Raw genomic sequence first — 10,856 nt, forward strand, 5'->3', positions numbered from 1 at the left:
TCGCTGTTCGCTGGAGTTATATCAGCTCTGTCTGGACGTTAGTTGGAAAACTTTCTTTTTGTAGTCATGAACACATTACTGAGTGGTTAAAATCTCCGTTTCTGGCCTTCAACGTCAGAAAACAGCTGAGTGAACTCGGCGCTGAGTGAGAGGAGTGTAGTTTGTCCGAGACAGCGGAGCTGCAGAGACCAGCAGCAGGCGCTGGAAGAAAAAACATAAAGGAGGGGGCACGTCAGCTCCGCGCTGACGCCGCAAAGCATCATGGGAGTTGCAGTCTTTGCGGTAAAATCGGCCAGCGGGCCAGTTTTAATATATTTTTTATATTTATCTCGCGGGCCACATAAAAGTGCTCCGCGGGCCGCCTTGTGTCTGACATATGTGTGTTAAAGGGTCAGTTCAGAGTGGGTTCAAATGAAAAAGTTACTTAACATTCTAGCAAAGATCTGTGAAATGTAAACAGTCACAACTTTCAGAAATACAGATAAGGTTTTAACAAAACAGTTGATTTCATAATTTTTCTGTCATAAATATCAAATTGCTGCTGGAATTTCCATATGCAGGTACCAGAAGTGTAAAAGTTTGCTACCAGAGGCAGTTCTACCTCTTGTGTGGCTTGTCCCTTCAGGGGCCACCACAGTGAATCATCTGTATCCATTTCTGCATCCTCTCCTTTTTGGTCTTCCTCTCTGCCTCCTTCCTGGTGGCTTCAGCCTCAGATGTGATGACCTGTCTCTCCTCAGGACATCCCCAAGAGTGGCAGCTGGTGAAACAAAAACCTTGGTGGGGCTAAATGGGAAATAGTTCCCTTTTTAATAATACGTATTAACATTGTTGAAAAATGACTACAATTCCAAAACAATCACTAATTCCCTTCCTCCAAATAAGTAGTTTTACTGATAATTTTCTAATTTACAGATAAATTATATTATAATAAAAATAATACTCAAATAATTACACAAAGCTACAGTGTGAGCTTTGAAGAGCAACTGCAGTCAAAATTTTCCATTACTAGTTGCTAATGCTAACTTTTAGTTACTACTACTCGAGACGTTCTGCTGTTTCCTGGACGCTACACCAACAACAGCCTTCCCTGTCGTGAGTCAAGATGGGTGATTCCATAATTGTTAGTGACAGTGTGACGTAGATCTGTCAGACTTTTCAAATCCTAGAGTTTCACCATCTATCATCATCATCATCATCATCATCATCATCATCATCATCTATCAGAAGCTAGTAGCAGATAGGTGTAGGAGATTATTTTCACGTTCAGCCTGCATGAAAAACTAAGAGACTGATTATAATCGGAAATAATAAATAAAAAATGTATTTTCATTCAACCACACCCTTGTTTCTTTGCATTTGCCACAATAGCAAAATGCCTACAAACATTTCTGAACTTTATGATTCCATCAATGTTAAACATGAAACTGAGTAAACATTTCTGTAGTTCATTTAAAATATCTAATTACCAAACACTTTAGTGTTTTCATGTGAAAAATACTCATTCAGTTTCCAGGAAGGATGTGTGTGTGTGTGTGTGTTCAAGTTTTGTTTAGTAGCTTTGCAAATAATACCAGTTGAATCAAAGAGATGTTTAACAAAAGTGGTTTTATTTTTAGATTTCTTCCATCTGAGGAATTTAATTTTATTTTGAAATACCATTTTTTAAATGAAATCATGTTTAACACATCCGCTCCAAATCACGTGATATTTTGTTAATTCAGTAACTTACATTTTCATTCAGTTGCATTAAACGTTTGAAGATGATCCCAGTAAAGTCTTCCGCATCTCCTAAACATCACTACTCTAAAGAGGAAGCCGATTTTCAAGAACTGCAAACCAATGAATTAAAATGCTGCCCTGAGCAGAGGTAGCGAGAGCTCCATCAGTGGAACAGGAACTCTATTACTCTGTAAAACAGAAACAACTTCAGAGAGGATCTATTCAAGCCTGGCAAGCCAGACTCAATGAACGTATTATTTTTTGCAAAGCAAGAATTTGGTCTAGTTCACTAGGCTAGATCTATTCATTAACAGCTGTAAACATCCTGATGATGACTCACCGTAGAGACCGTTCCTCCCACAGGCCCATCCTCCTCTTTGGGCCTCCCTGCGGGGAGTCAGGAATGCTGATGTGCCGGGCTGCCCATCTCTCATAACGCGCCTCCTCTTTCAGTCTCAGGGCCTCCTTCGCTTTACGGGTTTTCTCCCAATAGACCTCCAGTCGATTGTAGAAGCTCTGCCTTTGTTTGTCACGACTGAGCCAGATCTCTCTCTTCTGTCTCTCTCGCTGACCTCGGGTCATCTGATAGAAGATGTAAAAGTTTGCTGTTGGGGTCAAAATGAGAGCAGGAGAGGTGATCAGCTTGTTCAGACAGAAATGAGGTGTTCAGGGTGATTTCTGGGATCTTACTTGGGTAAACCTGGTTGCCCTCCTCTTTCTCTCTAATGTACGTTTTACGGATCTTTTTTCTGTAGTAGTCATGGATCGAAGCATCCAGCCGGGTCAGGATTCTCCTACAAATGCTCTTCTCTTTTGGGTTTTCTTCAGTCTCTTCAGCTGTTTCAGACATGTGTGCAAGATCCCCAAACTCTGCCCTTCTGTGAGGATTTAGCTGATTTTTCCATGTGCCCTGCTGGTTTGGTGGCAGCGCCACACACCTTTCTTTCTCCGCCACTACCTTTTCATCTGTAACGACCTCTGTTTCTTCTCCATCCGCCTCTTCTTCCTGCTCAGCTTTCTCTCCATCACCAAGGAAATGGTATTTTACGTTAGAGACTGGACTGCTCTGGTTCCTCTCCTGATTACAGGAAGTTGGAGCAGCGGGGGTCAGAATGAGCGGTTTGGTCCCTGCCACCAAATTCCAGCTCCATTTACTGCAATCTGAGACGTGAACTTTTTGAGAAGGAAAGATGTCAACCACAACCGTCTTGGGCTCTGGAAGAACCTTCCTCACAATCTTACTGGTGGACATGTCTTTGTTTTCCTATGAAGAGTTAAAAAAAAAACATTAGAAAATGTGCATATTTGTTCATTTTTAGTAAATTCTCAATAGACTCCCAAAGAGCAAACGGACCAGGAAAACCACCAGCAGATTGTTATTGCTACACTTGCAAAATAATCTGGCACTGACTTCCTGAAACGAACAAAGCCTGTGTTTGCTAACATTGCTTAAAATATAGCGATCAATGTCTTTCACTTAGTTTTTTTAAATATTGCACAACTTTATTATTCTTTTTTCTTCAGGCAAATTCTTTCAAACTTAATTGATGATATCAAATTGGCATTTTTGCACAAATCTTATTAGTTTTAGTGTTTTTATTTGTTATATTTATTATTCTTATCATCTAAAAATCCTCAATTGCCTTATTAATACTTAATATATGTGATGTTTATTTGTTTGAAAAGAAATTAAATAAAAAAAAGGTAAATGTCAAATATTTCAGATTTTCATCAAATAGATCAGGCGTGGGGAACCCTGGTCCTCGAGGGCGGGTTTTCCGCACGTCTTTGCTCCAACACTTCTGATTCAGTGGTTGAAGTCCATGTGCAGCAGCTCATCAGGCTCTGCAGAAGCCTGTTAATCACCTGCTGATTGAAATCAGGTGTGTTGAAGCAGGGTTGAAACCTCACCTTGATGTCTTGGCCCCGCCCCGGTTGCCCAGGAGATATGTCATCAGGAGCCGCCAAGACGTTCTCCAATGTTAATGTTCTGCTGAGGCGTCTGTTCTCTGTTTGTTAGCCGTTTAGCTAGCTGAGCAAGGATACACGGGAGGTGTCTTGTAGCCTCAAGGCGAGGTTCCTTGGCATTGAGAAACACCCTAAGATATGCTGGATAGTAGCCCTCGATGGACCAGGGCTCCCCACCCCTGAAATAGATGATCAGACTGGCCTAAATGATGCATGTTAAATAAATTTCACTAGTACTGTATTTGTTCACTGCAAAAAATATTTTTTTCTCAGAAAGAAATTTTTTTTTCTTATTTTTAAAAAGTAAAAAATTATTTTGAAAAATTGCATTACTTAAAATAAGACCAATATTCTTGATCCAATTTTTCTTGTTTTGTGTAAAAAAGCAAACAATGGCCAGGTAGAATTTTTAAAACTAGCAAACTAATCTAAATTTTGATTTGTATGAATGCTAGCCAAACAAACATACCCATTGGCAGATTTTTTTTTACTCAAAACAAGAAAATAATATCATATTTATCAATATCTACCTCATTTTCAGTAATGTAATTTTTCTAGAGAATATTTTTTCTTAAGTATAAAATAAGAAAATGTCTAAAAATTTGGTTTATTTTACTTTTGAGATTTTTTTTGCAGTGTTTGTAAGGGAGATTTGAAGAGTTAAAATTCAGTCAGCAATCAACTAAACCGACATTTGTACCTGAACATTTTAAAATTATAGGTTATTTCTCACTGATGTATGTGTGAGAGAGAGAGGACAAATGTGTGTATATAGTAAATAGTGAGTTTTTACCTTTTGATAAACCAAGTCCAGGTCCACATCGCTCCAGTCAAGTCTTCCCCACACACCTGAAACTGGCTGTAAAGAGATGTTTCCTAGTTTTGTTTCGGCCTCCATGATGCCTCGAGCTTCGTTAAATCTCTGCTGACTTTTTGCTAAAAGGATTTTAAAAATGCTCATCAGTGAAGCTCTTGTGCTCTCAAACCAAATGGAGTGACTGAGAAAACGGAATTGACTGTAAACCCAACTTCTGTTGCTACAACAAGAAGCGATTCCGTTCCAGGTCATTCTGTTTTCAAAGACGTAAAACACAAAAACACACATTTTCAAATCAATGTAAGTTGCACCTAAAAGTTGCATTTAAATGCATTAGGAATTAAACATAAACTGGTTAAGGTCCATAATAAACATCTTTATGTCAACCAGACTTTTTTCTTGCGTCACATGATCGCAGACTTTGCGTTGATTTGAATTCACAAAGTTTTTGTTTCATAAAAGTTAAAAGACATTCTGGTATTTAGTGTAAACCAGGAGAAACCAGTTCCACCTGAATGTTTATTGACAGATCAGAAAACAAAACACTTTGTAAAAAGGTGTGTGTGTGTGTGAAATAAGTTTCCTCTTGATGCTGCAACAGGAACGGAAAGTAAGTGCTGCTCATCTAATGACTCATTAACAATCACATACTTAATTATTCACAAGTGTGCTTAAAAATTAAAGATCTGGCTGAATAAATGAAAAATAGAACCCCCCAAGGCACTTTACAACACATCAGGTCATTCACCTATTCACACACTGGAGGTTTTGCAGCTGCCCTGGGGCACACTGACAGAAGTGAGAATGCAGAGCACAGGTGCCACCGGTCCTTCCAACCACCACCAGCAGGCAACCTGGGTTGACTGTCTTGCTCAAGGACACAACAACTACAGCAGATTGAGTGGGACTCATTCCCGCAAACTTCTGGTTAGGAAACGGACACTTAACTCCTCTGCCATCATCATCTAGCAATGCAGCATGGCCTGGGTTTTCTAGCTCACCCCTTTGGTTATGCTGCTGTAAGCTCACCTCTTCTGCACCGTTTGTTCTGCGCCAGGGGAGAGTATTGGAGCCAGAGATTATACTTGAGTAGCTTTCCTTGATTTCCTTGGATAAACTAAGTAGCTCAGTAATTAAAACTCTTAGACAGAAAGGTTACAAATACAGAGTAAAGATTTGATCCTAACAGCTGATTTAATTGTTAAACGAACATTTTCTAGCAAAATTTTACATTTAAATACTTGGGAAAAAATTATTTTTCTAGTTTTATCGATTGATTTAGAGATGTTTCGCTCATAATTAATGTCAAACATCGCCTCGTCTTGGATGAACAGTACACACTGCTCGGGCCAAGAAACAAGGGGCAGAGAGTGACGACATAATCAAGTCCCCTCAAGTCAAACTGCTGGAACAAGGTGTTGAAAGAATTAACTCATAATAATAATAATAAAGGAAATGAGTCCTGCGTGGTCGCAGAGTAAAAGGGGAACTGAAACCTCAAGTGGAGGTGATGTTATAGGGTTAGGGTTGATGTATTTATGTGTGTTTAACCATTGTACAACTCATGGACTATCCTGACAAACAGGGTTTTTTGGAATGTGTTGAAGGTCATGTTAATGGACAGGATGTGCTTATAAGATCTGAAGCAGGAACAGGTGTGATAAAAAAAATTTGTAATGTATAACATGGAGCTTTTGATGATGACCTGGAGCTGACGACATCAAGGTATAAAAACCATGACTGGGGACAAATTGCCGGCTCTCGTCTAGAGAGTCCGCAGAAAAGGTTTGCTTAATCAGAGAGATCGAATAAGCTTTGGGTTTCATCTTGTAACATCAGCGGTAGTTATGAAAATGAATACTGACGGGTGTGGAATGCACCAATACGTGAGTCCAGGACGGAGGGTCTTCTACCCATTACAGTAGAGGAAACTAGGTCCATACTGGTACCTGTGGAATCCAAGGCTGTGGTCACTGACCTATTAACTCAGGTTCTCTTATAATAGGAGCTTTCCCCGACCTCATAAAAAATTGAACTCACAGGAGTTCTAGATAAGAAAAGGAAAAAAAGTTTTAAAATCTACTCACATTTCTCTTGCAGCTATCCGGGTGTTCCATCAAAAGACTTCATCCTTTCAGGATTTGGTATTTGCATTTTACATTTTAACTATATAAAGTTTCTGGTTGACATTTTTGCTTTGCATATCACATATACTCAAGGTTTTAATTTTACTTTAAAGCTTTTTACATTTTACCTATATCATCAACCAAAGTATATATAATATATATATATATATACAAATGGTAAAATAACAAAATCAAACAAAAACAGAGCTCCATCAGCTGCTATATGCCTCTAGCATTGTTACTCGCGCAGTTGCAAAAGACTTGTGAGCTGAAGCTTTGCTTGATTAAATTTATTTAGTCAAGGGGTTGCCACCTGTTGGATCACAAATAAATGCATTAAATGCGATGCACCGATTGTTGCTCTGACTTTCGAGTTAAAATTAAAAGGATCTGACGAAAAATGGAATAAGTAAGCAAAATAGAAAGGCAGAGGTGAAGCTTTGGAAGAGAAACCTTTAATCCTAGAGTGAGATTGATGACCTCTCTAAAAGTTAACCCATGTCTTTCACCACATAGCGTCCCTGTTGGTGAACATACAACTGACTGCGTAGTAATAAGAATAGGAAATGCACGTCCTCTCTTACAGGCGAAGGTCAACAGTAATGTTCATAGGCATGAACCGGAAAAAGCTTTAAATGAATTAAAACGGCTAATTAACTAACGTGTGAACATCCAACTTTATCAGTCCTCAATACGAGGTTTTGGGTGAATTCCAGCCCCAAAAGCCTCCTAGACGGTGTTGCAGCAGGAAGCCTAGTGATCGATCACCAATCGGTGGGGAATTTGGATAAGCCACAGTTTACGTAACAAAGTGAGTGAGTAGTTTTCCTATCACAACCCAAATATTCAGCCGTGTGTTAAAAGGCACCCAAAATCTGTTGTCAAACACTGATCTAGGTTCACTGGATGTTCAAATGGATTCTTCCACACATGGATGTAGCGGTCCCGTGAATCTCCCAGTAAGGGGAGGGGCAGAAAGTGGCAGGTCCACTTTTGCTGCGAGATACATTAACATTATTGATGTGCAATCTGCACTTTCTAATCTGATCAAAGAAACTCTTCTCCAGGATTTAGCACATCTTCAAAACATTCTGGAGGGGGCATCTTTTGCAAAATTTAAAAATGATGTAGGATTGTACATAGGTGAACCTTATGAAATTAAAGGCGTTCTCCCCGGGAAAGTTAGACAATACCCGATTCGTGAAGGTTTGCTTGAAATCACTAAAACTATTAAAGAGTTGGAATCACTAGGCATGGTAGAAGCTGTGAAAGAACCACCATGTTTAACTCCCATTCAAGCTGTTTGGAAACCTGATGGAACCTATAGGTTGGTGCAAGATTTGCGCAAGCTCAACATCTGCATGCATCGGGATGTTGGTAGATTGATTAATCCTAATGAGAAAGATTCTATTCCAAAGGGGAAGTTCAAAACTGCTTGATTTGGCTAATGGGCCCCATCTGGGACAAGACAGCCCCTGCGCCGGTGTTGCTCGCATCTGTGTCCAACATAAATGTTAGGAGGGGGTCTAGTGGGTACAGGATAGGGGACTCCACCAGTGCCTTTTGTAAGTCCTTAAATGCCCGGTCACACTCTTCTGTCCACTCAAACACCACCCCCCTCCACAGTAGACGGAACAAAGGGGCTGCAATGTGGGAGAACCCCCTCATGAACCGTTGGTAATATGACGCCAGACCCAAGAAACTTTTCAGGTCTGATACAGGGGTTTTGCATCCCCGGTGTCTATGTCGTGTTCAATTTTGTTTGTCCGGCCCATATCCTCTTCTGTTAGCGAGAAGCAGTCTTTAAACTCCAGCAGCATTTGCCAGAGCTGGTCCTGTTCTGTCTGGGACAATCCATCACAGTTCCGCAGTGAGATCTCTCTCACAGCTGTCCAAAGACAGACCACCTGGTGTAGAACTGGAAGGGGCTGGGTCAGCTGGCGTGGTCCCCTCTGAGTGCGTTATAAAAGGTCTATGGTGTTGAGGTATGTAGTGATTTGAGCCCTTTTGACTCTGATCCAACCACAGAGACGGTCCTCCAGTCCCAGCCCTGTAGTTGTCTTGTTGGAAGTCAGGTGTAGTGTGTATGTACTGTATGTTTTCCTGCTTCAGTGATGTATGAGGGCAACGACTAACCAGGTGCCCCGGCTGGCCACAACCCCAGCATAATCTTCGGTTTTGTCCTAGTAGCTGGTCTTCCTTCACTGCTATGGATTGGACCAGCTGGGTCAGTTCTGCAGCCCATGGAGGTTCCATAGAAGGGCCTGAAGTGGCACCCACAGCCTTCACGTCCAGGGTACCACGTGGTCAAGGGATAAGCATCTCCCGCTCCATCGCCATTTCCAAGGCCTCTTGGAGGGCACCAGGGTGAGCCAATAAGGTTTAGACCCGCAGTTCATCTGGTAGCAGGGCTTGGAGGAAGTGGTCCCGAGCTAGCTCACGTAGGATGGAAGGCGGCATGTGGGCATAAGTCCAGTGGACCAGACCTTCCATGTCGTTAGCCAAGGCCCTTAACTGCTCCCCTGGTTTTTGCTGACAGCTGCATAGCTCAGAGTGGAGCATACTGGCAGTTGAACACAGGCTGAAACACCGGCATAACTCTCCAACCAGTGCCACATATGGGCCATTCCCATCTGTACCGGGTCTGCCCGGGCCGGGTAGCGTAGGTTGTTTACATATCTGGGTGGCCTGGTATTTTCCCGGGCCAACCAAGGCTCATTCTCAGCCCTCTTCTCGAGGGGGTCTGCTTCAGGCCGACCAGGGCCAACACACCCACTGCTGACAGCAAATTCACACCTTCCATTAGAGCAAGCCTCTGATTGGTGGGTAGAATCAGCCCACATGGGCTTAAGACAAGGATGTGTGGAATAAACCGGGCCAGGCTGGGGCCGACTGGGGCTACCCGGCCCGGGCCGACCCGGTACAGATGGGAATGGCCCAACAGTCCCCTCGGTCAGCCGGGCTCAGCAGCAGCAAGCAAGACAAGGCATACCCCGTGAGGCACATGGCTAATTGCAGGGCTTTTTCTTCGCTCTCCCACCCAGCATCTCTAGCCAACAGTTAGATTTGAGCCTGAAAAGCATCCCAATGAGATTTTCCGTCTAATTTGGGTGCTTTGATGGTTGGTCCAGTGAGCGAAACCATCACTGGGGTCTTCGGAATGGAGGGACGGGGAGTAGCGTTAGCTGCGTCAGCCACCGGGGGACCTGACGAGCTGAATCCAGTCTCTCCTGCCAGCCGCACGGCCATCTCTCTCACCCGGCTTTTATGGTTCTTCCTTGGGGTAGAATCACCTGGATCACTTTCACCGGTGATAGCGGCTTCCAAGTCAGGCTTCACCTTAGGATGCGTCCCAGACCGTACAGAATCCATTAGCCTTAAGCCTGAGTCATGCTTCTGCGTCAGCTCCACAAGTGACAGACACGCACGGATTGACGGAAGCGTTTTGCTCTCATACTTCCCTGTTTGCTGAAGGGGTGTTGCAAAGCGATTCTCCCAACAGGACAACAGAGGGCATAGCGTAGGTAGCAGTACAGTGACGTCTAACTGTTTCCATGGAAATCACTTACACGGTCTGAAAAATGGCAAGCTACACGAGACAGAAGTTTGATCGAGTTGGAACTGTGTGATCTAGACGAAGAAATGCTCATCTTGCTGAAATACCAGCGAGAGCATAAAAGGAGACAACGGTATCGGTGGGATGTCCATCCGGTAAACAGGTCTAGGCATACAACAGGCAAATTTTCAGGACTTGTGCAACCTTTGAGGAAGTGATCTCACGTTTCTGGACCGGCCAGTCACAAGCATGCTTTCTCTGTCTCATTCAACGGATGTTAAGAAAAGTGGGCTCGACTTCGTATGTACTTGCGTGCGTGCCGGGGGGCCTATGCAAGAATGGATAATGGCGTTGCGTGTCTCTGCACTGACGCAGAAGCATGACTCAGGCTTTAGCCGAGTGCGACAACTAGGGTGAAGTACTCACTTCTGACATCAGTGTAACGACCCCGACTCGTTCTCCGGTTCTTTATTCTGGGTTACTGTCGGCCATAACCCACGCCTTACAGCTTAATCCCCCCCCATAGTCACAAGAAACTGAACAAGAACTCCGCTTTTCCCAACATCAACAAACGTAACCCGTTACACTACTTTTCAGTTGGTCAATATTTCTAAAAATCCCTTTTTTTGCATTGGTTCTAATTGATATTTTAATATTCTGAGATATT

At 42.6% G+C, this 10,856-nt stretch overlaps 1 protein-coding gene across 1 annotated transcript; it reads right to left on the bottom strand.

Moving 5' to 3' along the window:
• Positions 1-1,588: 1,588 nt before the first annotated feature.
• On the bottom strand, positions 1,589-5,630 carry LOC107385472 (uncharacterized). Its single transcript, XM_015959368.3, has 4 exons — positions 4,484-5,630; positions 2,413-2,986; positions 2,063-2,327; positions 1,589-1,910 (listed from the first exon to the last, which is right to left on the bottom strand). Exons 1-4 carry the CDS (start codon positions 4,829-4,831, stop codon positions 1,886-1,888), a joined length of 1,212 nt encoding a protein of 403 aa, XP_015814854.3. The 5' UTR covers positions 4,832-5,630; the 3' UTR covers positions 1,589-1,885.
• Positions 5,631-10,856: the final 5,226 nt, after the last annotated feature.

The sequence above is a fragment of the Nothobranchius furzeri genome, chromosome 3 (assembly GCF_043380555.1).
Source record: "Nothobranchius furzeri strain GRZ-AD chromosome 3, NfurGRZ-RIMD1, whole genome shotgun sequence".
Classification (NCBI taxonomy): domain Eukaryota; kingdom Metazoa; phylum Chordata; class Actinopteri; order Cyprinodontiformes; family Nothobranchiidae; genus Nothobranchius; species Nothobranchius furzeri.